The sequence below is a fragment of the Haliaeetus albicilla genome, chromosome 26, assembly GCF_947461875.1.
Source record: "Haliaeetus albicilla chromosome 26, bHalAlb1.1, whole genome shotgun sequence".
Taxonomy (NCBI): Eukaryota; Metazoa; Chordata; class Aves; order Accipitriformes; family Accipitridae; genus Haliaeetus; species Haliaeetus albicilla.
The window spans coordinates 4,231,532-4,257,311 of record NC_091508.1 but is presented as its reverse complement, the minus strand read 5'-3'; the positions used below and the strand labels follow the sequence as shown (position 1 = coordinate 4,257,311).

The window sequence follows — 25,780 nt, the reverse complement described above, 5'->3', positions numbered from 1 at the left end:
GACATGAGGGAGGAAGGGAGGAGGAAGGAAGGGAGATGATATCCATCCCCATGCCCAGAGCAGGGAGGTGAACAGACAGAATAAGCAGCGAAGCCTATCATTGCCTCCCAGCTGGTGCAGATCCCTGGAGACAGGCTGTGGGTCACAGCCCACTGAGGATAGGACTGTCATCTATGTGAAGCTTTATCAGCAGCTGTTTCTTCTGTCTTTCTGTCTTGCTCCAAACTCTTGATTTCCAAAAAGGGTGGGAGATGTCACAGAATCAGCAACACATCCTGAACAGCTGCTGCCACCCTCTATCTCTGCCTCACCCCTTGTGTCTCAGTGCTGCTTCTGAAGCCCCCAGAGAAACAAACTGCTCTGCCTGGCTAATACAAAGGGCCTGAGGAGTGACATTGCACCACAAGTCTTGAGGACTGCAGATGTCTGGTAGGATTCAGTTTTGGGTTCCCATTAGGACTGACTGATTCAAGACTTCCATAGGGTAACTGCCTTTGGGTCAGGCTCCTGTGGGAAGAGCCATCTGGAGAAAACAGAAGTTTTTCCATCTCAGGCTTATTCCATGACATGATCTGGAGCCTCTCTTCCCTCTCAAGGAGGGGAGAACACGTGGAAGAGGGTAGAGCGCTTTTTTTTTTCCCCCAACGCCCAAGGCTTCTCATGGAGCAACTAGTGTGAAGGTGGCTTGGCTGGACCTCCAGCCTGGGCAATGGGCTTCTTCCATGGCCACAGGCAGAAGAAGGAGGTGCATAGACATGGCTGACAAGGTCTCTCCAGCCATTTGCACAAAGATACTTAAGCATCGCATTCCAGTTTGAATATGCCTCTGTGCTAGCAAAGGAAGGACTTTTAGAAGGGTGTATGATTTTTAGAGATGCCAAGCAGCAACGCAGCTCCTTCTGAAATCAAGAAAGGCCATAAAAGAGCCAGCTTCTTCAGAGACGGGGGGAAGAGTCCTTGAAAGAAAACTAATGCTATTCAAGTAACTTAACAAACCTCCCTCTCTTCACTCTCCCAACAGCCTATTTCAGGATTTCTTCCCAAGAAGCCTCCCTTTTCCCTGAAGATCCTTTTCTGAGCACAGATGAATAAACTTCAGGCTTTGTTCTTCGGAAGAATCTTTTATCAGCTTCTTGCCCTGATAACAACAATTTTCATTTCACCTGAAAATGGGGATGGGGAGCTGGATTTGATCAAAGAGGAATCAGTCCAAACCCAAGCTCTAAACTCAGCTTGAACCTGTCAAGAAGGTCCAATAAGTTCACAGAAATTCCTACACTTCATCCATTGCTACTGCTTTTCTATTTCCAGGATCCCACTGGGAAGAAAAAAGTGAATTTCATCAGACTCCAAGCTCAAATTTACAGGTATAGGCATTTGCTCAAAGTGCTTTGCTAAGAAACACCAGTATTCTTAAAATGACAGATTTAATGGGCAAGTAAAGGTGGCAAGAGTCTCTCTCAACACCATTATTGTCACTCACTTTTGTAACACTAAGCAGCTGCCTAACTTCGCAACTCTTCCAGTCAAATCGCTGATGTTCTTCAGCTATTTCCCACCAACCCCATTTTAAATATGGGGGAAAAAACAAGCACAGAAAGGGAAGCTTATTGCTATATACAAAGACAAAAGTTTGCACGACGTCACCCATCACTGTGGGAAGCATCTCCAAAAGCTAGTAAAATCCCTCAGGCCAACATGGGAGAATTTCAGCAAGCTGAGGCATGTGGGCTCTCCAGAACCCATCCAAACAGCTTCCCCGTCTTTCAGAAATAGGAAGGAAGCGCTTAAAAGGACCCCAAGCCCAGCTGCGATAGGCAATGTCACACAGCTCAGAAGAATTTTCCAAACTTTCATGTTCTTCGACTCTGAAGCAGAGCCAGGTCAGCCCACTCACAGCACAGCCCATGATCTGCTGCAGGAATTACTCATGCTGGCCCCGAATGCTCCCTGCCAGAGCAGCATGGGCAGCTTTGTCCTGCTCTGATAGAGGAGCTACCCGCAGCCCGTCCCGGAGAGCAGAGGTAACCCACCACCCCATCCCCATCCCTGGGCCTGTGCATGGAGGAGCAGGATTCCTTCCCCCACCCCTACCCTGAAAAGACAACACCCACCATGTGGTTTCCTGAAACGATAGCGGTATTTGTCAAAGACAGCAGTAAAAAAACCAAATGTGATAAGTGGCCTCTTCTGCGTTGAGAGCTGCCTGTGCTCATGCTCCAGGGTAAGGCTGTCACCCTGTGGGGCCAGCAGCAACACCTTACTCTTTGCAAAATATCAAAGGCACATACGATGCAGCTCTGGCTCAGAGCAGAGATGGCTTCATCTGGCAAGCTGTTACCCACAGAGGGAAGTGTGCAAAAAACATGCAGGAGACAGACATTGTCCTAGCCTAGCTTTAATGCTGACACCTGCTTTACAAGAGAGACGGTGCCCACCTTGCTGTGCAGTACTTCCTCTGACAGCCTGAAGGGCTGATCCTCTGAAGATGACATTTAAAAGTCAGGCAGATACTCGAGGTGGGGAATGGGCTCACGGCCCAAGGCAAAATACACCAAATGTGGATACAGGGGTCAGCAAACAGGGATAGTTCTGGTTTTGCTGCAATTATGCATTGCATTTGCCACTTCTTGGTCAAGGATGAGCAAGAAGAGGATTCAAGATTTGAGAAAGTTTAGGGTCAGACATATGGCTCTGACTGATCAATCCATGCTAGGGACAAGGCAGAGGCAGTGTGTCTCTTCTCTCAGAGTACCTCTAGCTGGTTTTAAGGGTCCCTAGCAGCAAGATCATCATCATCCCTTGACAAGGCAGGAGAGAGGCTGGGCCAGACAAGTACTGGCTCTCTGCTGAACATGCCATTGGCTCTCCCTGATACTACTGGGGATATTTTGATTTACAGCATCCCTGATACCAAGGGACTGCATCAGTGACTATTACATCCAGCATCTGGCATGTCCGAAGCAGCTGCTAGCAGTTTGCCCAAAGCAAGGATGAGAAATCAGAATGACAGCTTGCAGATAAGATTGGACAGAGAACTTGTTATCCTCTTCAGTGCAGGAGGGAAGGTGAGGATCATTTGCATTGCCTGTAAGAATCTGCACTGGAGACCATCCCCTAAACCTGGCAGCGTTCCTCTGCCTATTCTCTTAGCAAACTAACATCTGCTGTTCCTCAGAAAATAAAGTTCACATCTCACCAGTTGCACAAAAGCAGACTTAACCCATCTCCTCATCACCTTTGGAACCTAAAGCTTCAGAGGGACAGAATGGAGAAGAACATCCACTGAGTCACTGATGAGGCAGGACAAGCTGACCAGAGATCTGCAATAGTTCTCGGCAGCAGAGACTCTGGCCAGCCTGGAGGTGTGGGTTTACATGCTTAGTGGATTAGACATGGCGCTGACTCAGAAACATAGCTACGAGCTGGTGGAATAGGAAGGAACAGTTTTTACATCAGCTGAATAGTGTTGAAATAAAAGGCCTAGCAAATATCAATCACCTCAAGCCCGCTCTAAGCAGTAAAGATGCTCTAACATTCCAGTTTGGCCAAATGGAACTCCTGGGACGTCCTTGCTGTTGCAGGCTCATCCTTAAGGAGCAAAACTTGCAAAAGGAGACACTGGGTGGGGGGAGCCTGCCTGAGTGGCAGGGAAGGAGAGCCAGGGACCCTTCGGGGGTCTAATTCCAGCACAGACACTACCGTATAGTATAACCTGAGAAGGGACACTAGCTCTGACTGCCTGCTTAGGAGCTGGCTATAAACACCTCATTTCTCTGTCTAGCTCAGCAGCCTGCAGATGAACTACAGCATTATCTTCTAGAAAGACAGTCAGTCTTGATTTGGAGCCTTGACATGTTTGGGAATATACTGCACCCTTGAGGAGCCCAATTACATTCCCCTATGAAGAGATGCATCTTATTTCCTGTTTTAACTGTGCTGACCTGCACTTCCAGCACCTGGATCTTGTTATGAGTCTCTTTGATCTAAGAGCCCTCTACCACCAGACACCTTCTCCCCTTGTGGATATTTATAGGTTTGACTAAACAGCTTCAAGCTTTACTCTGAAAAACTCCACAGCTAGTGCGCTTAACTTGCACACCGAGATGCATTTTGCATTCTGGAAACTCTTCTCCACCCCCTGCGCATGCTACATCTGTTTGAAAGGTGAATGTAAATTCCAGATGTGACCCCTCAGCACTATCCAGAGAGCTCATCTGCATCCCCACACCTCACTACGAGCCCAGGCAGGGCAGTCCTTTCTGCCAAGGATCAGCCGCCCCTACCAAATAACAAAACTAGCAAGAAATCTGCGAGGGTTTTACTTCAAGAAGACTTAATTAACACACATGTATATAGCCAACAATAACACCACTGCTGTTTTAGAGGGGAGAATAATAACACTAACAAAAAAATAATCTTTCTCAAAATAGTAAATAAAATAATAAAAAACAATAGCAGCAACATGACTATAAGCTCTCTGCATTTGAGTTTTAATTTCTGCAAGGCTTAAGCCAATGTCATGAGAGGAAAAAATCCAAAACATTCTCAGATGTGCAATTTATTCCCTCCTTGCCCAGCAGCATCTTCCTCTGCATAGCAAGTGTTTGTTACTGTCAAACTGCAAACCCCTCAGATCTGGTCAGTCAGGGAATCTGGGGGGCTCATTGGAGATTTTCAGCAACAAATGGGTGCAGGGAGGATTTTGGTGGCATTCTCACAGCTAAGGGGTATAAGAATCTAAATTAATTCAGTGTTGGCTATTTTGGTTTCTGAATTAAGTGGCTCAGAAATAAGAACACATTGGTCACAACATGCCCTCTGCTGGCAACGGTGCTGGGGTGACTTGGGACAGACCCCAGCCACGCAGGTGGCACCTGCCTCCTTTTGGGACCTGGTGCTGCAAGGAGCCCAACCTGCAGCAGCTCCATCCTTTGCTCTGGGCCTGTCCAAGGCACATCACTCTGGCAAGCCAGAGGCACAATGAAATTTAAGAGCGCAAAGGGACATTAGATCACTTGGCCTGGCTTCCTGCCTAACACATGCTGCAAAATTTCACTCCTACATGGAGCTCAGTAAATTTCCATCTGACTAACCACCTCTCTCAAAGTTGTGATTTTAAAACATCAAGGTCATACAGCCAGCCTCCTGTGGGCTCTTCTGCTACGCTGAGTACCTCCCAGGCTCAAAAAATTACAAAGCCTTGGGCTTTCCCTACCCAAAGAGTCCAGAGTCATCAGTTCCCATTATTCTTTTCAAATATGAATTTCAACAAGGTTTACAGCTTCCCCTCTGGGTTTGTACATATCAGAATAACTATTCAGCTGTATCTCAACAAGGTTAACATTATTCTTGTCTGGGGTCACACAACTGTTTAGTGTCAATGCACCTGGGAATCCTAACTCCTACCTCTTCTTTTAAATAATCTGCATGCGATTCAGAGTAAACACACATGAACTTTTTTTCCTTTCTCAGTTTGACACCAATGTGAAAATGTTTTTTGTTGTTGCTAAAAATGGGAAACAAGAGGAAAGGTTCCAATCTTTGGGAAAACACAACATGTCCAGGAAGGCAGACAGAATATCACTATCCTGCATTTTTTCATTTTGCTGCCAGATGACCAATTTCACAGTGCTCCAGAGGAAACTGGCACATTAAATTGGCAAATCCTTCCACTGGCAGTGTCATTTCCCACTTCACATAGGCTCTGAAATAAAGATGCTGCCCTCCACCTATGGACACAAACTGCCAGTAGGGTTCTGCATCCAAATTCTGCCCCTTTCAGATTGGATCCCTGGCAACATCTTTTAGCATGGCACTAAAGTGCTCCTTTTTTGGTAGTCCCCTGTTGTCTCGACTAACTAGTCTCCTCTAGTGGCTACTAGCAGCTACTTCAGAGCAGCCAGTACTTGAGAGACATGCAAGAAGCTCTTAAATCACTGACTAACTGGACCTTTATGGAAGTTTTTTTATTCCCACCCCATCAGAAGGGAGCTATGCATAAGGGAAGAATTATGTACCCACACCATAAAAAAGGGATGTTGTATCCATAATTTCATGACTGTCTGCAAATCTCTGGACTAGTGGATTTCTGCCAGGCTCTGGATACTCTGCTTGTGATGAGTCCAACATGGACTGCACTGCTCTGGGAGGAGCTTTCCAAGGGTACTGCATCACCAACAAGAATATTTTAATGTCAGATGCTGCTTTTTATAAGCTCCAAAAGCATCTCACAATGAATGCCAGTACCTACAGATGGGAAAATGAAATGCAGAGGAGCAGACACTTGCCTATGGTTACTCAGCAGGCTGGCTGCAGAGCCAGGACTAGAGCCCAGAATAATACAATGCATTGCCCCACTAACCATAGCACCCAGCCTCCCCTAGTATCCCTCACTGCAGGACTTCCCCATCACCCCCTTCCCAAATGAAAGCCCCTAGAGTGCAAAGAGCTAGAGACTTCAGAAAAAAAACCTGTTCAAATTTGTCTATGAAGTTTCGGGAAGGAGGAAAAAATAATATTCACAAGAGTAAAAAACAGGCAGCACAGGGCTGTGAAGTACTCTCATTTACACAATAGCTCCCACACATTAATAATAAGCTGGAATTTCAGCAGCCTTATTTGCAGCAACCCATCTCTATAGAGGGAGCTCACAGCAGGAGACAGTGGGTGCCAGGGGAGCACTGAAGAGTTGTGGCTGCTCATCTGGATGAGCATACACCCCGGGGAAGGAGGCAGCACACACACAAGAGCAGCAGACCCTACCTGGGTGCACGTGCTCGTGCAACATTGTGTGAAGGAAGGCACTGCCCTGGCAGGCAGATTCCTCAGCTGCAGAAGGAGCTTGCACCTGGAGGAAACTCCTTGAAGCCTGCCTGAGCTGAGAGAGCTAGTGCAGAGCCCAGCTACGCTGACCAGTGTCCCTTTGCTCTTAACTGCTGTGGGGATGCATGAGGCAAGCAGGCACGGGAAGGTTACACTTGGTAGCCTTGTCTGACCTCATGGCTGAGCCTAATTCTAGCAGGAGACTGGACTAGAGACCTCCTGAAATCCCTCCCAGCCTGAATTGTCCTGTGGGGCATCTGGTCCCTGATGGGAATACAGGCTAGGTTAGGCAAGGCTCCCTCAGCATTGCTTGGGTAGGAGCTGGGCATTTCAGAGTCTTAAAATAACTAGCTGGGAATTGCTGACAGATGTGGGGGGGTCTGAAATCTTGCCTTTGCAAGGCTCCTTTCCAACAAAAGCTGAAGGAAGAGAGACTGTGCCCATGTTCTCAGTAACTGCTCAGCCTCTCCACTTTCCAGCTCCTGGGAAGATGCCCCAGGTCAGCTCAGGAAGACACTGGATGCCCTCCATCCATATGGACAGAAACAATCATTGCACAGAAAAAATCTGTGACTCAACTGGGGCAGCGGGAAGCTGAGTGGTTCTACAAATCAGCAGTTAATTCTCCAGAGTAGGAGAAGGGTGCTGGGTCTCAGACTGTATTCTTCGGGATTGTGTCTGTGTTTACATGAAGCAGTTAAGTGCATAAACTCTACTGAAGGCAGGGACTGAAAGCCAGGTTTGTTTCATTCTAGGCAAGTGCTGTAAATAACAGGCTGAAAAGTGACATCACAAAGTCCTGGAGACAAGAGATCAAGAAGAGACTGTCCTTGTGCAATAAAACAACAAGGAGTTGTGGATCAATTATGTGCTGTATTTATATTGCACCCCTCACAATCTCAGTAAGATAGCTAAATAATTTCCTCATCCTCCTCACTGCATAGATGGGGGAGTGAAGGAGAGACTTAGCCAAGTTAGTAGCAGAGATAAGAGCAGACTGAAGTCCTGACCTGCACACTTCAAACACATGCATGCTACTCCCTCACTCTGCATCGGACCCCCACGCGATCTCTCTTCTGCCTAAAACATTTCAGGATCTAGCTCCACACCACTAATCACAATTTACTTTTCTTTTTTCCCCTGCTGAGTGTGATGGCTGTCATATTATATTAGGAGGAGAAAATGCTGCCTTACTCAGTACTCTGTTGCACACAATGTTCATCAGCAAAAGCACCTGTCCACACTTGCTTCCCCATTTATTCATCCCCTGGATTTGCTACAAGAGCAACTTGTAAATTGGTTGAATTAACTTCATGGCAAGCTGAGACCAAGGGGCACAGTACTAACCAGTCTGAAACTCCCCCAGTGTTCCTACAGACATTTCTGGCTCAGCCCAAGCCTGTCTCTGAGGCACCACTGCATGGATGTTTTCAGTCCAGACCTGCCAGAGTTCACTTCCCTTCCCATCCAAACAATTGGGGTCAGACACTTCTCAAGAATTACCCAGCAAATTGCAACCTACCAAAGTTAAGCACTCACATTTCCCCTCTTTTAGCTTCATCTACAATGTCCGCTTACTCACTAGCATGCAGACCTCCAGAAGTTCCTCAACTGGAAGCCACAAGGGCTCAGCATCTCTGTGATCACAGCTCTACATCTCTTCTTAACACGCTAGGGGGCTGAGAGCCTGCCCCACCTCCACTACAAAGCCCTGGCAGAGACAGACATCCCTGCTGAAGGATGGCAAAGTGGCTGCCTCATGGTTTGGCAGAACACCAGCATCCTGGGAATTCACATAGGCAAATTGCAGCAAGATCCCCCAGTCAGCACTGACCCCCTCACACGCAGCCATTTCAAAGTACTTTTAATATCTTCAGCACAATTATACTCCACCAGCCCTCTGCCAATAGTTTTGCTTGTCCCCGAGCACATAAGCCATAAGATTGCTATCTCTATCACATTTTCAGTCTCTGAAACTATGTTGCCTCCTACCTTTGATGATCAAGAAATTTGCTTCTGCAGGCATGTTTGCTTTGAACAATCCAGCCTCCACCTTCCTCTGCCTCCTCGCTTTCCCTATCTGTTAATGGATTTTGCTGCCATTGTTGTTGAAAAGCCAGCAGCGTGTCGAAGCTGTGTTGCCATCCAAACCAAATGAGATCAGGACCTTTAATTTCCAGCGTGGCAGCTGTTGTTTACATCACTTTTTTTTCCCCCTTTCACATGCAGTAATTGGTTCTTACAATGTTCTTGCTCTCCCACACATGTACTTAAACAGGAAGCAAGGGGTGGGAGTTGTAGTGTGGGGGTTTCCTGTTCTGTCTTTCTGAAACACTTAACTGACACCAAAGCTTTGATCAGAAGATCTAAGCACACAATCTGGTACACCGAGGTTCAGCTAAGAGTACATATTGCTTACAACAGGAAAACCCTAAGTGCTCCCATGGTTACAGGGTTACTGGCACACCACTGGCACCTTTCAAGCTTTTTTTTCGTAAATAATTTCCTAATGGGAACGCAGGCTATTCTAGAGCAAGTGCAACACCGTTGCACGAGGTTTTGTTTTCCTGGTTACCCTGCAGAGGCAGGCTGAGGGCTCTCGCCCCAGGGTGCCCAGAGAAGAAGTGGAAAACCACAAGCTTCAACACATCTCGGGAGATGAAAGTGACGTTCTTCTGACCCTCGGGGCAAGGCAGACTGAACTTTAGACCCTTGCCCCCGCTGGCTCAGGCCATCCCCCGGGCCCACGGGTTTCAGCCGACGCCCAGAGCCCACGAACGAGACCAGCACCCGTCTCCCGCGAGCCCAACAGGCGGCGGCTGCGGGCACGCAGGTGTGCGGGGGAGCACCCAGGGGATAAACACCCCCCGCACACCGCGACCCTGCCGTGGGCGCACCGCTGCGGGGGTGGGCGGGCAGCGGTGCGGGCAGGGGCAGCCCACGCGCGCTCCCTCCCACCCACACTACAAATCCCACAATGCCCCGCGCGCCCCCCGAAGGCGAGGCGGGTATTTCCACCCCGCCGCCGCCTCACCTGGCGCATGCGCACAGCTCTATATGGCTCCAAGATGGCTGACACAGCGTCCGGTGGTTCCGGCACGGTAACGGCGGCTCCTCGCCGGGACGCGGGGCTGTTGTGGAGGGTGTTTCCCGAGGGGAGAGCCGGGCAGAGCGGCAGCGGTCTGCTCTTCCTATGGAGCCGGGACGCCTGCGGCCTAGCCCGTGGGGCTTTGAGGCGGAGGCTGAAGGGAGGGAGACGCTGATTGGCTGAATGGCCGGAGGGAGGCGGGGCTCGGTAGCGGCGCTTGATTGGCTCAAATTCTTCCGCTCGGATTGGCCGGCGAGGGGGGCAGCGAGGCGGGGGAGCCGGTGGGGCGGCTTTTTTTAAAGGGGCCGCGCCCCAAAAGGCGGTCCGCGCTGGTGGTGCCGGCAGCAGCGCGTCTACCTATCTATATGTATGTGTGCGTAAATACATACGTGCGTGTGTAGATGTATACGTACAGATCTGTGTGTACATGTGTGTATACTTATGTACCTACGTGCGTATGCATATGCACGCGTGTGCCTGTGTGTGCGTACGCGTGCAGTGGGGGACAGGCAGGGCCGGCCCCTGCCCTTTGAGCGCAGGCAGCGCGCAGGCAGCGCGCAGGCAGCCCTGCCTTCAGCCCTCCGGTGTGTCACAGAGCCCGTGGCAGGATCAGCACCCTCGCCCTTCCCGGTCCCGGCTCCTGGGGCAGGCAGAGCTCAGGCCTCGCTGCTCCCCCCCCCCGGCGTCTGGAGGTGGCTTCGTTTCTCTGAGGTCTTGTTTCGGGGGGCTTGGGGCTGGCGGGGGGGTGTCTCTGTCCGCAGAGGTCGGGCAGCAAGCATGCAACCACGCCGGCGGATAACTACTACCTGGCTCGGAGGAGGACTCTGCAAGTGGTGGTCAGCTCCTTGCTGACCGAAGCTGGCTTCGAGAGCGCTGAAAAGGCCGCGGTGGAGACGCTGACGGAGATGTTACAAAGCTGTGAGTGTCCAGCAAAGTCACACTGATCCCCTGGAGTTTCTCGTTTCTCTGTTTTCAAATTGGCCTTAGCTCTTTTATTTTTTTGTTGTGGTTTTCTCTTCCCCCCCCCATTTTTATTACCTTGTATTAACGATGCTAGCAAAAGCAGAAGGCTAGACTGGTGGCTAGAGCACAGCCCTGGAGTCACGGACTTCTGTGAGCGTGAGATGTTTGTTCGAACTCAGAAGTACTTACTTATCTTACTCAGTGAGTACTCATTAGATACTCATTAGGTACCCTAATAAGCTCCACATATCGAGGTGCTGCCAAAATAAACAGAGAAATAAAGCTCCAGACGTCTGGTTAGTTAAGGCTGTAGAAGTGCCCGTGTTTGGCAGCTCTGCTCCTACTTTTCTGGGTGATGTGCCTAGGATCTCAGGTTACAGATTTTTCTGAAATCAAGCGATGATCAAGTTTTGTATTTTTTCATGCTTGTGATGCAGATTTGCCTTTTGCGTTTGTGGAAAACACCTGACTCTTGGATCTTCAGTGTCTCCGTATTTTGTACATGCTTTAATTTTAAATATGCAGGCTGTAAGACAATGGATTCCAGGAGCTATTCTTCATTCCTTGCTAAATTTGCTAAAAATTCGTGTCTCTGAAGCTACGATTGGGCTGATACAAATGTGTGGTCACTGTCTCAATCAAATATGTGCTGGTGTTTTTTATTTCCCCCCAGATATTTCTGAAATTGGAAGGAGCGCAAAGTCCTACTGTGAACATACAGCCAGAACACAGCCTACGCTCTCTGATATAGTGGTTACTCTGGTGGAAATGGGTGAGTAGTTGACTGGTCCCACTAATTCCAGCTGCCTGCATTGCAGAAGATTTGGGTGTGCTGTGTTGGTAGGAAGATCCTTCACCTGCATTTCTAGTGTTTGTGTGGTGCCCACTGTTTTGGGCTTCACGCAGGCATTCAGATACCGCTGCTGCGGATGCAGTATGAGTATATCAGAGTGCATGATTTTCTTTCTCATGTAATTTGGAGCCCTTGGAAGAATTCTGGAGAAGCCTAAGAGAAGGGATTTTCGACAGGATAAACTCTTTGTGTGATTCCTGTTTCTTCTTTTGTATTTCAGGGTTCAATGTTGAAACGCTTCCTGCATATGCCAAGCGCTCTCAGAGGATGGTCATCACTGCCCGTATGTGGGAAATCCTTTCTCTTCTTATGCAGGAAATTGGAAATAATTTGGCATTTCTCTCTGCTGGCATCCAAAGAGCTCCTGCTTTTCTGATGCAGCCAGTGCTCCTGGAAGTGTAGTTTGTGTTAAGGACTCCTGTAATGACTGTGTAATAGATGAAGGAAGGTACCCTCTGCCGAATCAGTTGCCTTTCTTCAGCATCCTCACTGCACATGAGAATCCTCAAAATGGTTTTGTTCTCCTTGTGTAAGAGAGAGGGGTCAAGTAATCTTTGTTCCCTTTTGGGATGCCGAACACAGTCTGAAATTATTGCTCATGGGATGTCCTCTGTCCCTTTTATAGGACCTGGAGACATGGGTCACAGCTCAGTATAAGCTAGCACTTTATGCCTAACTCTTGGCAGAATGAATCTGGCTGATAAGTGTTTGTGTGGTTTTTTTTTTAACTGTAGCTCCTGTGACAAACCAGCCAGTGACTCCCAAAGCCCTGACAGCTGGACAGAACAAGCCACATCCGTCCCACATTCCTGGCCATTTCCCTGAGTTTCCAGATCCTCACACTTACATCAAGACACCAGTGAGTGAAAAAAGATTTTTATGCCATCTGGGGTCTGTTTGAAGTCAATGACACCAGTAGTGGTGTATAAGTATTTTTACTGCAGTGCTGGTACTGTTTATCCAAAACATTGCTGCTTCTGGCTTAATATATCCCTTGTTGTTTGCGGGTTGCCCTTGCTGCAGGTTGCTGGCTGATTGACATCTGTAGCTCTGAAAATCTGTGCATGTTGAAGGTCAATGCTTGCCTGTAGCATCTGCATCCTAGTTGTGTTTTGAACTTCAGATGTCTGCATTGCATCCACTAACGGTGTTTTTTTTTTTTTTTTTTTTTTTTCCTCCCTGCTCCACAGACGTACCGGGAGCCAGTATCTGATTATCAAGTCCTTCGGGAAAAGGCAGCATCTCAACGGCGCGATGTAGAAAGAGCTCTCACACGTTTCATGGCTAAGACAGGAGAAACGCAGAGTCTCTTCAAAGATGACGTTAGCACATTCCCATGTGAGTTATCTAGGACACTTTGTGCTGTAAATGACAGCTGTCTAACTGAGTATACACTCCGTTAGAGTTCTTGCTACTGCAGGAGGTGAGCACTGAATGATCACACTGTGTTTGCCCTTCTGAGGCACTGGAAGGATGGGAAATGAGGAATTTTCTATTTTAAATGGGGATGAAAAACAGAATCAAAGCCAAATGGTTGGCTTCCACCCTCATCAAAGGCTCACTTTCTTCTGCTGGCGGAGAAGGCCTTGGCTGATAGGTGCTAAATTCAAAGCTCATCCCAATCCTGTGTCCGCCTCTCTGTAACTTTTGAACAAGTAATTTCTTCTCTCTTACATTTTTGTGGTAGGCAGTGAAGTTTTTCCTCTTTCTTTATCTGCAAAGCAGTGATGAGAATTCCCACCTTCCTAAGGCTCACTGACAGCACAGATGTCAGTGTTAATTTAAGGGGGGGCTAAGTGATGCTTCAGCCTGTGAGATAATTGAACTTTTATTGGATAGGTCAGGAAGGATTTTTTGTGTTAGTGTAATGCTGTGTTGGAAATATAAAGGGGCCTCAGAAAATAGGAAATTAGAGAGTGCCAACTTTTAGGGACAGCATATTTCATTCCTGATCCCTGGGAGCAGCAGGAAAAGAGTGTGTGTGTTTAAAACCAGAACCAGTAGAAGTATTTGGTCTCTAAGTAACTGTTTGGCTTCATGCTTCATAATCTCTGTCTTGAGGAGTAAGTGTTTGGTCTCTAAGTAACTGGTTGGCTTCATAATCTCTGACTTGAGGAGTTTTCTCCCAGCTTGCTGACCGTGTCCTTTTCCCTAACCCCAGTGATTGCTGCCAGGCCTTTCACTGTACCCTACCTGACAGCTCTTCTCCCCTCTGAGCTGGAAATGCAGCAAATGGAAGAAACAGATTCATCAGAGCAAGACGACCAGACAGACACTGAGAACCTCCCCCTGCACATGAGCACGGTATGCCCAGCCTGAGAGATCAAGGTCTCTTGGGCCCACTTTCTTAAACTTATGAAACCTGGTTCTTTGCCTGTCTTTCTTGCAGCTGGGCAGAGTGGGTGGAAAATGGCAGAGTGGGTTGCATTCTACCGGGTGTAAATGACTAAACATTGTCATGGTTCTTTAACTTTCTGCAGGGTACAATGCAAAATGGGGTTGGATCATGAGCTTTCAGTACAACCTTCATTTCTGTGTTAGGGGAGAGAGGATTGTCCTAGGATCCCACACTGTTCCCGAAGGGGATCTTCTTGCATTAGCAATCTGGAGACCTCACTTTTAATGCAGCTCTTTGTGTGCTGCTGTTTATCTTGGCTGTTGATTATCTGTTTTGCCCATAGGTTGTCTGGTTTGAACTTCTAAGCCTCGTTTAGCCTAACTTTGGTTGTTTGTGCTTATTTATGCTTTTTTAATATGGCAGGATGATTCAGGACCCGAAAAGGAGAACGCTTCAGTGTTACAGCAGAACACTTCCCTGTCAGGCAGTCGGAACGGGGAAGAAAATGTGATAGACAATCCCTACCTCCGGCCAGTGAAAAAGCCCAAGATCCGCAGAAAGAAGTGAGGTGTAGCCAGCTGGCTGCTCAGAGGAAGAGAAACCCAAGGGGTTCACCTCAGCTGCTGTGGGTGAGAGGCATGGAGCAAGACAGGAGAGGCAATCCAGCTGAGTGGCAGAAGCAGAAGAATGATCTCTCTCTGCCTAGTGAACTACACTCTCATCCTGGTTTGCAATACTCCCTGTTTCCCCTCTGTTCTCCTGCTGACTTGGAACGGTCAATGGTCAATTGCCTTAGAAGCGCTGAAGGCCACCAGGTTACAGATGGGAATTGTCTCGTTTGCTTTGGTTTGTTCTCACTGTCAGCAGGATTTACTCTCTGAAGAGATGGGAGACACGAAGGTTCTTGCTGCTCAGTGCTTCCCAGCAGGCTCTGCAGAATAGAAAGGCATAATTTGTTTGTGGCTGTCTGGCAGGCTAGAAAAGAAACTTCTGCAATCAACCCTGCCTGGCCTTATAATCTAAGAAGCATGTATTAACAGAGACAGAAAAATCCCAGAGAGGTTTCTTTCTTTGGATTCTTGGCAGGTAAAAGCAAACAGACTTTTCTTTTATAAACTAAAGGCGTCTGATGTGTTGGTAAGAGAGTGAAGTGTAAATACAGAGCTAAGATGGCATTTTATTCTCACTTTTCTGACTGCAGCTGCACGTCTAACTTAAAAGCGCTAAGTGTGGTGTTTACCCTGTACTGCTTTGAGATTATTTTCTAGCAGTATGAATAGCAAGATTTAACAGCTGCTTCAGGCTATTTTTCAGTTCTATTGTTAGTTTCAACACAGCACAACTCCTTTGAGAGTTCACACCTTCACCAGCTGTTTTGAAAGATGCTGTGCTGAAAAACTTGGAATATGGAATAAAGCTGTATTGATTGCAGTCCGCAAGGCCGTGCTATTGATCGCACTTTTTTATGTTGTCCATTTTCAAATATGGGCTTTTATCAGCAGAAGCTGCGCTTTTTTCCCCTTTATTTCCCCAGAGCAGGAGACTTTATTTCAGCAGTGAAAATAACTGGTGATGGGTCTATTGGAATTGTTAGCTGGTTCTGGAGGGCTTTGCTTTAATTTTCATTCAGCCTTTACTTAGGCAAAATATGGGTTAAATTTATTTGACAAAAGACTCCTGTAGTTTGGTCCAGTCTCCCAAGCATCTCTTCTGGATGAAAATGTGGTGCTGGGTGAGGCAGCAAAGACTGCCTGCTACAGACTGCCAAGCAGGTCATGGTTTCCTAGAGTAGCAGCTGAATGCAAGAAGTCTGTTGCAGTTACCAGGGAGATCAGCGTTATGTGTGTACCTGTTCACCTCTCTGTTTAGTGAAGGCATCCTCCCAGGCCTCCCTCTTCCCCTGTCACCAAGGGAGGAGGAAGGTATAAAGGAGGAATTGTGTCAGTGAGAACAGAGATATTCCCGCCAATCAATCTGAAATTACATCTCTAGCAAAAAAGTCCTGCATGTGCCATTGTCACTTGCTGGTGCCTTGGTTGTACAGAATAACAAATGTACAGAGACATTGTGTATGTATGTATATATAAAAATTTATACCTTTTTTTACTTGGATTAAGCATTTTTCATAATGAGAAAATCCCTCGCTGGGTAGGGGAAAAATGTAGAATGAAAATAGTAATTTTTATGTTCTTAATAAAATAAATTTTATCTCCTACAAGCAAAGCTGGCTGAGTCCTTAAAGTTTCAGGAGTGGAAAAGCACCTGAATGGCACCTGAGTGTGTTTTCAGTGGGGTCTACAAGTGGGAGGAAGTCTTGTCCTTCCCTCTGCATCTCTTCCTTTCTCCACAGCAACAAATGATAGCTGAGAAGGTTGGGAATTTTCAAAAAAATCTTTGGTTCATTAGAAGTATGTTCAGTGAGGACAAAGTGCCTTTGAAATACCGTCAGCTTTGCAACAGGTTTAGTAGGTTTCTCCAGTCACAGATGGAACATGTGGTTGAGAAGGACTGCAGAATCATAGGTGCTGCTTACTTTCTTTTACATCTTCTCTTACACATGTATTTTTCTTCTGATTAGAAAACCAAGACAGATGGAGGTGAAGTATGCGGTATCAGCCATGAATACAAAGGTGAAACCTTAAACAGCAATAAACCTCAGGTCTTAGGACAGTACAATTTCCAGTGAGTCGTACCCCCTCCTTCAAAAGGTTGCACCAAAAGGGACAACTGCAAATCGGCAAGTACATCCCTTTTTGACAGCTGCAACTACAAAGCAGCCTCTTGTGGTTGGGAGGGAAGGGGCCAATGTGCCTCGAAAAGACAGGTCGCGAGCAGCTGTTGTCATGTGTATGTGAGAGCACTCGAAGACCGAAAGTGGGAAATGGGAAGAATGCATTTTTTATAGCTGAAATTGGGCTGCAGGTGAAATTTGCTACAGAAACAGCTAAACAGACCCAGAAAATTTGAAAACCTGCATTGTGACTAGTAGTTACACCGAGAATGAATGTTGCCTGCTCTTAGTTTTCCCCTGAGATTGAATCAAGCGTGTGATCAGACAGATTAAGTCTGTGTGTGAAGGTTTGTAAACATTTATAGAAATCCCTAGGGTCTGAGTTTTACATTACAGAAACAACTGATGATGAACACCAGCACCTTTCTGTTTCAGACTAAATTTATTTTCGTGGCCAGATTCATTAGCAGCATGTTGCTTGCTCCGTGCTTGAGAATATCTTCCTCATGTCAGTAGGGAAAAAGGTAGTAACGCAAACGTACGTCTTGCAGGCCATCTGCTCTAACCTGTCCCAGCACAGCCTCTTTCCTGAGGATGTTTGCTGTGTGTTACTTTAATATAGGTGCTGGCTGTGCACAAAGCCATTATACTCTTTCTGAAAATACCTGAGGGCAGTGCAGTACCGGTATGTACGCCCCCATGTTTCTCAGCTCTCCTCAGGCTGTGAGTGAAGCCCTGGGCCCGGCCTGAAGCATCTGTTGGAGATGAGGAGATGGTGATGAGGAGGCTGGGGAAGGCAGGTGGTGGCTGAAGGGAAGATGGTGGTATTCGCTCCCTGGGCTGAGGAGATGGGGCAGCAGCTGAGACACCTTCTAGCTGTGTTAATTTGGCCCCTCTCCAGTGCCAGGGAGGACTGGATTTGGGGGGGAAAAAGCCCCCTGTGGCAAGGGAAGCCATGTTGGGGAGGCTGGCAAGGTGAGGTGTTTCCATGGCGACCCAAAGAAAATGGCTGCCAGCCCCGCCTGGGCCGAGGGGTGCTGTGTGCCAGACCCAGCGGCACCCAAACACCCACAGAGGCAGTAGACACCTTGTGTGATACCAGGTAAGCACAATTAGTGGCAAGAAATCCCTCTTTTTGAAATGATTTTATTTGGAGAGGCTGGGTAGTGCAGATGAAGGTCTCCACAAGTGGCCAGGAAGCGGAGGCGAGGCCTGAGCTGTCCCGCTGGAAGGGGAGGACGTGTGGCGGCAGCCCTGGCTCCTCAGCTGTAGTATAAACTCAAGTAGGCCACTCGGTCCCGGTGTTTCCTGAATTCTCTGTCTATGGTCAGCTAAAAGACAACTACTATCTGTTAGATATTAGCAATGACAATTGCTTCAAAAAAGGGCAGGAAGATGTGAGATGGTGTTGAGAACCTTAACCTATGTTTTAAATCAGGTTTTCTTTTCAGCAGAGCTACATGGGGAAGACTGTGCCCTGGTTCTCTCACTTTGTGGATGGAAACTTCCAGAGCAAATTTCTTAATAGAAGTGTTTTTTTGAAGGACTCTAACTGTTTTTGCAAACCAGCATTTTCTGATAGAAAATCACTTTGTATCTTGTGCCTAGAAAGCCACATACCCAGCAGGCCAGTGAGGAAAGGATGACAAAACTTAGTGCAAATGCATTGAAGTAATCATCCTTTGTCAGAAGCACTGAGCCAGGAATAACAACCCCTTATCCCTGTCCTTACCTTCTGTACCTCCATTTTTAGCATCCTCTTTGCTGGCATTGGCACTAAAGACCAGTCTGGAGAGCCAAACTTCATCGGCCAAGTGATTTTTTTGTGTAATTGCTTGTCTGCTTTGTAAGTTCCAGGTCTAAAGAAAACAGGCACAAAATACCTCATTTCTGGAGCTGGCGTATGATGTTTGTAATACCAGAATTTACTAGCCCTACCTCGATCCATGGGAGAAATGCATATTGTGGTATTCTAGTCATCATGCTAAGTTAAAGACTAAAGCAGGGGAGCTTTCTGAAGATAAAAAAGCATTACCGAGAACTCGCTTACCTATCTCCCATTTGTGTCTTAGTACTTCTCTCTGCTAGTACTCCTGCTTATTATTAAAAGTGTAAGAAAATGAGTTGCATTACCCAGGGAAAAATTCTTTATCTGAAGGCTTATCTGGAAATCGTGGTGTCTTAATGGAAAATGGAGCATAGGCAGGCTGGCATTTTCTCTCTTTCATCCAGAATGACTGGTATGTTGCTGGGCTGGGAGTCACAGTCTGCAAGAGATAAAATTTCTATATGGAAGATTTTGTTCTGCAAACCATTCCTACATGCTCTGATCAGCAACCAGCGGGGCATTACAGACCTGCTGTTCAATGCATGCTTTGGCTACTCAGTGTAAAAATATCAGAACAAGTCAATTATGCACTCCCTACTCCTTACCCAATGTGTCCTGTGATGTCTCTCCTAATATATTGTTATTCTAGAGAAGCTGGGCCAGAAAAGATAGCATGTTTGTTCAGGTAGTATAGCTGAGCTCCCTCCCTGATTTTGCCTCAGTACGTACATCTACATGTGTGTATATGTGATACAAAGGAATGTGTATATACAAATGCATGTGTTGATCTTGCCAGAGCTCATATGATCCGTCATCAGTCTCTAGGCTCAACACCTCCCACTAGACTATGTGTAAGGAGATCTGTAGCTACCGTATATATTAAGTTGGAGGCAGCCCCAGCAAATATGGTTGAAACTGATAGTCTGTGTTGGGAACAGCCTACATATTCTTGCAAAGCTGCAGCTCTGCCGCTTTGAAGCATGCTTTTCTTACCTGTAGCTCTGGTATGAAACGCTGGGCTGTTCTTGCTCCTATCACATAGCCTTTCTTGCTCAGTGGTTTGTTTTCCAAAGAGTATCTGAGGCTGCTTCTCTGCGATTCAAAAGCAGAAGTGTCTTACTGACATTTTTAAGAGGCCACTTGCATCAGGGGAAGGGCAGAAGTACATGAGCAGCAGACATTATTCCTTTTAATTCCTCTAATTTCTGACTAACGTAGAGCGCTAGGGCAGCTGGAGCTTTGAGTACTGGTACGTTTGGAAGGGGGGAGAGTTTCTTTTTCTAGGTGTATCTGGAGACCTTGTCCAATGGGTTGCAGGGCAGGTGTGGGGGACTCTGCCACAGGTGTGGTGGGCCATGGTCCTATTGCTCCTGTACTGTGTGTCTTCTGTGAAGGAAAAACTCTGAGCATGAAAACTGAACAACTTACCTCTTGACTCAGGTAACAGCCTGGCCCGAGCAAAGGGTCTCCCCTGATAGCTATCAGCTGGATTCCCAGCCTGTCTGGGGCATGGTGGAGAGGGAACATTTTCCGCTCTTGACATGACCCAAATGAGATCCGCTTCTGCACATCTGTGAGACCAGGAGAGGGAAATGTCACCAGTGGAGATGACCACTTGCTGCTTTTCTTCCTTAAGTGTCTGCTGCTCTCTGCCTGAGGCCAACCATCCTCTTATCTCCCAGATGGGAATTTCCCCTGACCCTGGGTATTTGCGAGGGGTCTGCCCTTTGGATGCCTGTTCGCTCATGCCACAAAGGCTTCTTTTTCCCCAGTCTGAGCAACAAGCAGCCTAGCCCCAGTTGTGGGGAAGACTGTTGGGAAAGCCTGATGCCACCAGGGAGCTGTGTAAGAAGGAAAGCCCTCGTGCCCACAGCCCGCCTCGGGTGCATGCACCTCGCACAGCTCACCTCTCGGCTCCCACTCCACTGCCATGCTGGCCTGCCAGACCGAACGCTGTGTGTGTACTCCAGTTGCTATAGACACAGAGCAGGGGGTGCTGGAGGGAATGCTGGGGATGGCAGCGCCTGAAGGGTGCAAGGCAAAGAGGAGGAGTAATAACGTCCCTGTGGATTGCGCTATGCTGGCTCCTACTCTGAGAAGCTGCTGTTTTCATGCTGTAAGTCAGTAGGGGAGAGGTCTCGGGGGAAGCAGCCTACAGGTTGTGCTGTCAGGACCCTTCTCTGTGATCTCCCTTGTGACACAGCCTGATATGCCCTGTTGTCTGCTCTCTTTTTCCTGGTACCTGGCTGTCCTGGTAGGGCAGCAAGAAACCCCTGGAAAATGTCATACTGGAATTAAGTCCAGCTTGTGGATTCGGGCCCTTCCCTGAGCACATGTGTGAGTACATGAGAGAATTGGGGAGCATCAAAATATTAAGGGTGAGATGAGTTGAAACTGAGGATTGTTGCTTTTGCAGAGCACTTTATTTAATCATTCTTATTCTGCACAATTAGATCAGAAAGGTCTGTTCACTGTAATAGGTTTGGTATCTTCATGGCCAGTTGCAGCAGGAGCAGCTCTGCACAAAGGTTTTGCCATTAATGCAGTTGTAGAAGATGCTCTTGTTGGTTGGTTCTACATAGATGCCATTGGCCTTGCCAGCACAGAAGTCACTAACACCAGAGCCCTGGCTCCCGCTTCCAATTCCACCTGTAGTACAGGGAGCTTCAGTGACTTGAGGACTGGGCTGAGTTGGAGGTACACACTCTGGAATAAAAGCACAAAGGGGCTTATTTTGTGTTGACAGTCTCTCAGCCCTCCCCTCCCTTCATAGGGCCTTTAGTGGTGGGGTCAGCTATTAAAGTGTGTTACCCCAAAGTCTGGCCTAGTTCACACCAGGCCTTTGAAGCATCTGGACCCAGGTACAAGTTACAATCTCCCTCTTTTATCCCAGGGGATATAGAGTGAAGGGATCTTTCCATGGCAATTTCTAGCTGTGGCTTCCACAGAAAATCTTTATCCACCAAGGCTCCAGAGATAAAGGTTTGCAGGTCTCTGAAGCCCTGCATCAGCAGTGAGGTAGGGAGTCACCTTCAAGAAGCACACGTTACTCAAGCTACTCACTGCCCTTTTGGAGACCAAGACCCTTCTTCAGACTGGTGATCAGGGGTTATTTGCCTTCCTTGCAGAAAGTGCCAGTGAAGTCATCCAGATCACGGGCCCAACCATAGCACCTCCAAAATTGTTCTTCTTCAGTCAACCTGTTCAGTGCCAAGGCAGAAAGCCCAATTAGTCCCAGGACGTGCTACTGCAGAAGGCCTGCCGCCTTATTATTAGCACAGCCACACATCCCACCATACCTTGATGTTGGAGCTCTTGATGTTGTCATAGCCAACCCATTCGTTGTCCTTGTAGGCACAGGGCACATCCTGGGGGGCATCCCAAGCCTGGGTGGCTCCAGAGTCCAGAACATTTGCAGATCTAAGGAAAAAAGGGCACAGAGGGAGAAGTTAGCAAGTGTCCTGCAAAAAAGGGCAGTTGGAATATTACGTGGGTTAAAAATTCCTTTCTAGGAAGTCTGAGGAGTGTTTGTGTTGTTCTTGGTGGCTTAGGTGTGAGGGAACACCTACACCTTGTAGTAAGCCAAAACCCCAGCCTGCTTAATGTAAGGTCCAGCTGGCCCAGGTCCTGATGTTGGTGCCCCAATAGCAGTGTCAGATGGGTTTTGGAGCAGAGAAGAGATGCTGAATAATGGGGCAGGACCTGAGAGGGTACATTCTGGTTCTTCAGGCTGTTGAAGGATTTGTAAAGGGTCTCATCGTTCCATTTGTAAGTTGTGATCTCATTGTTGGACATCCCAGCATAGGCATATAGCAGGTGAGTGCACAGGCATGGGTCAATGTTGTCTGGCATGAAACTTCTCAGGCCAGGTCTATACTGGGCCCAGCTGGTGAAGTAACATGACAGCACAGACGCAGTGCCTGCACAGAAATAAAGGAGATGTGGTCGGGAGAGAAAAGAGCAGAGAGGACATGTCTCTGAAATGCAGAAGGACCAGGTACCTAGCTGCATGAGGCCATGTTACTTCTATAACCATCCTTCAGGTCACACAGGAAAGGGAACAGTGCCCTGGGCTGCACTTAAGAGTTAGTAACTGCATGGGGCGGATCTAATAAAAAATTATTGGGCTGTGTTTCCTTGCAGGGTAAAGAGTTAAGAGACAGTGAAGTCGGGTTGGTTATCCCTCTCAGAACTGGCTCTCCAAGGATAATAATGGATTTCTTTCCTTCCTACTTTGTTTCAGTAGATGAGTTGGTCTAGGAGCCTCTTGCACCCTTAAACTCATGAATCAGGGTGGTCCTGAGTGCTGGGTCTCTTGCCCAAACTCAATCCTTCTCCTTTGCTGCCAAGTGAGGAAGAACAGAGGCAGAAGGGATCTCTGGTGAAGTGCCTGGAAGGTGGAAGGCTCTTTGCATATTTGCTGTGCTGCCTGTTTAACCCGCCTTTGAAAGCTTCTGCAAAGACTAAGCTAGTGGCTGTGCTCGTGCTTCATTCAAGCTGAGCAGGAAGGGGCTGCTAAGAGGAAGCTTGTGTGAAAGAAAGCAACATATTTGCACTTTAGATTGAGCATGCTATGCTTCATCAAGCTTTTGACTTCAGAGACACCATTGCTGTGTGCCTGCGTGCCTCTCCTTCCTCCCCCGTGGCTTGTAAAAGAGTTCACTGCTAAGTCTGTCCCAGTTGCCTGCATGTGCCATAACTGAGAAAGGTTTGGTAGAGTTGGTTTTGGGGTAGAAAGCACACACCCATCTAGGCGTTCAGGAGGAGGACCAGACCTTTAAAGAAAAAAGTGTGGGATTAGTGTTAGAACTGAGAAATAAGGTAATGCCTGAACTAGCAGAAACTGTCTGGTACATATCCTGTAATGCAGACAATAAAATTGGTTCTATCAGTGGGCCTATTTTTGCTCCTCTTCATGAGGATCTATCTGAACCCAACATAACCTGACTGCCAGGTCACAATTCATTCTGATTGAAGGGGACACACAAAGGAGCTCATGGTTATTAACGATGCAATGTTCTGCTGCTGCTTTCAGCCAGTGTTAAGCAACAGGTGATCTTGGTGCATATAAGCATGGCTGAAATAGCAGAAGCCTTTGGAATATACTCTGCTATGGAGACAATAATAGCCTTTCTATAAGAATGAGCAGTTTTCCTCCTCAGAGCATCACTTTCTTGGTCCAAGATAATTTTTCAATTTAATAAACAATTAAATCAGGAATTTGCATATCTAAAGAAAAAGAAATCAACTCCAAAATTAGTGCAAAATATAAACATCCCCAAAGTAACTGCCATATATTTTCCTTTGACAGAAGAGTGTGCTGCATTTTTAATCCCCAAAAGTCTCCTGTGTAGCCACCCAGTATAACAGTGAAAGAGCCACAAATACTTATAAAGGTAGAAAACTAAGTTTTGAAGCAGGACTTAGCGGTAAGCAAAGTGAGCTTGGCCATCTTTGACCAGGACTGATCTGGTGCAGACCGTCTCCCACTTTTATACGCTTCTCTCATTTCATGCCAGTCTTGTATCAACAAAGATGGACAAACATTAAGAAACTTGGTAAAGATCAGTATCACAAAAAAATGATACCAGTAAAATAGGCCTTAACACTCCAGCTGGAGGCACCACTATTATCAGTCTGTGCCATGTCGTGGTGCTGCAAGAGTAGATGAAGAACAAGATTAGGTGGCTTTTATTCTTAGAAATTTTGTTTACAGCAACAGGCTTTGTGTCAACAGTGGCAACTAGGCAGTGATAGATGGCTGGTGTTCAGTCTTGCATTGTCAGTGTGTCTGCCCAGAGGTGGTAGGCACTGCCAAACCACAGGTGGTTTACACGGATTTTGTCTCCTTGGCTGGGGCAGTCAGTGAGACAGGACTGAGTAGGGCTTAGGCTCACAGCAGTGGGCTTTTTGGGGGACACAGGAATTGGGCTCACTTGCTGTAGGCAAACTGTCTGTCAGGATCCAGGGGGCTTTGTGATCTGAGCTCTCTCTTACCCACACCATCTGAGGTGTTGTCACTTCATGGAAGGGGAGAGAGTTTCCTGGTGTCTCATCAGGAAAGGAAAACCAACTCAGCTTCTGCCAAATCATTCTCCCACTTGTGAAAATAATTTTCTTCAGGGACAAGCATTATTTCTTGGAGGTCAAGCTCTACAAGAGAGAGCGCAGGGACAGAGCATCATGCAGGTTGCATTTCCTCCCTCACTTATTCCCTCCTCTTTTTGATCAGTTGTTTCCCACACTGAGAGACCTCTGTGTTGCCAAGCGTTCATGCCTTGCCTTAGCTTTCTGTGATGCTCCATAGGGAGAAATTACCCCAATCTCTTCTATTCTGTATGAGTTTTTGTCTCATTTTGTTGTTTTCAGGATGCAATGTCTTCTAAGCATATCTGAATGGAATTTTTTAAAAGGCAGTTAGAGGTGCTGAAAATGAGGTTTTTAACTCAGGAGATTCTGTCTGCACACTCAGGGCTACTGCAAATGGTGGAGTAAGACACAGTGGGCACATGGCCAGTTGCTCTGCACTGAGTTGTTCTTTAATACCTGTTAAGATGATGTGAAGGTGGATTTCTAGTAGGTCTCCCAGACTTGGTTGAATGGGAGCGTGTAAAATGCCCTCAAATTTGCCCATGTCACATGCTGGCACTGAAGCCACTGACCTGCCATTAAAGTTCATTAGACTTCTAGATTTTGTGTATGGAGTGGATGAAATACGGTGAATGATGAAAGAGGTTTGTCAGAGTCAGGCATGGTGCTTGCACAGCCTTGCACTCATCTCCTGTTAGATGTGTCTGTCAACTGACTCTCAGCAAACTCTCTAAAAACTGCTGTTTCCTCCAAAGACCTTAGCCATCCTGGCCTTGCTAACCTCAGTGGACATGAGCCATTGCTTTACAGAGGTTGTTTTGTTCTCCTTGCCCTTGCTATGGAGGTTAGGCAGGTGACTGTGGAAGGCTAAACTGGGGAGAAATGTAAAGGTCAATGCAATGGCACCGTGTATTTTGGAGTGCCCTATCCTAACCCTTATCTGGATGCAGAGGTACAGGTATTGGTCTCCTGGTACATGGTGATTGGAGCTGAAAGCCAATACAGGCATTTGTGCTGATGGCAGCATTATAAGAGCAAAGGTTCATGTTAGCAATGCAGAGACA

The 25,780-nt window shown here is 47.2% G+C and overlaps 4 protein-coding genes across 5 annotated transcripts in view; 1 reads left to right on the top strand and 3 right to left on the bottom strand.

Moving 5' to 3' along the window:
* CCND3 (cyclin D3) overlaps positions 1 to 10,084 on the bottom strand; it is a 48,194-nt gene extending 38,110 nt beyond the window's left edge. Inside the window, exon 1 of one of the 2 annotated variants that reach the window (XM_069770957.1) lies at positions 9,860 to 10,084. In XM_069770957.1, coding sequence (XP_069627058.1) covers positions 9,860 to 9,868 — 9 coding nt within the window. In that variant the 5' untranslated portion in view covers positions 9,869 to 10,084. Of the gene's footprint in view, positions 1 to 8,817; positions 9,008 to 9,859 lie in introns of those variants that run through there. The other variant, XM_069770958.1, reaches the window with a different exon arrangement.
* On the top strand, positions 9,810 to 16,290 carry TAF8 (TATA-box binding protein associated factor 8). The gene is made up of 8 exons (XM_069770954.1): positions 9,810 to 9,926; positions 10,675 to 10,831; positions 11,550 to 11,648; positions 11,950 to 12,012; positions 12,464 to 12,588; positions 12,920 to 13,067; positions 13,891 to 14,033; positions 14,491 to 16,290. Exons 1-8 carry the CDS (start codon positions 9,867 to 9,869, stop codon positions 14,632 to 14,634), a joined length of 939 nt encoding a protein of 312 aa, XP_069627055.1. The 5' UTR covers positions 9,810 to 9,866; the 3' UTR covers positions 14,635 to 16,290.
* Positions 16,291 to 17,768: 1,478 nt separating this feature from the next.
* CIMAP3 (ciliary microtubule associated protein 3) lies at positions 17,769 to 20,558 on the bottom strand. The gene is made up of 6 exons (XM_009919389.2): positions 20,534 to 20,558; positions 20,055 to 20,197; positions 19,620 to 19,718; positions 18,932 to 19,065; positions 18,531 to 18,657; positions 17,769 to 18,129 (listed from the first exon to the last, which is right to left on the bottom strand). Exons 1-6 carry the CDS (start codon positions 20,556 to 20,558, stop codon positions 18,061 to 18,063), a joined length of 597 nt encoding a protein of 198 aa, XP_009917691.1. The 3' UTR covers positions 17,769 to 18,060.
* Positions 20,559 to 21,117: 559 nt separating this feature from the next.
* LOC104318223 (acidic mammalian chitinase-like) lies at positions 21,118 to 24,078 on the bottom strand. The gene is given in 8 exon segments (XM_069771887.1): positions 21,118 to 21,332; positions 21,690 to 21,791; positions 21,794 to 21,820; positions 21,916 to 22,046; positions 22,196 to 22,293; positions 22,341 to 22,546; positions 23,372 to 23,403; positions 24,056 to 24,078. Coding segments are annotated over 8 exon segments (834 nt in total).
* Between the last annotated feature and the right edge of the window lie 1,702 nt (positions 24,079 to 25,780).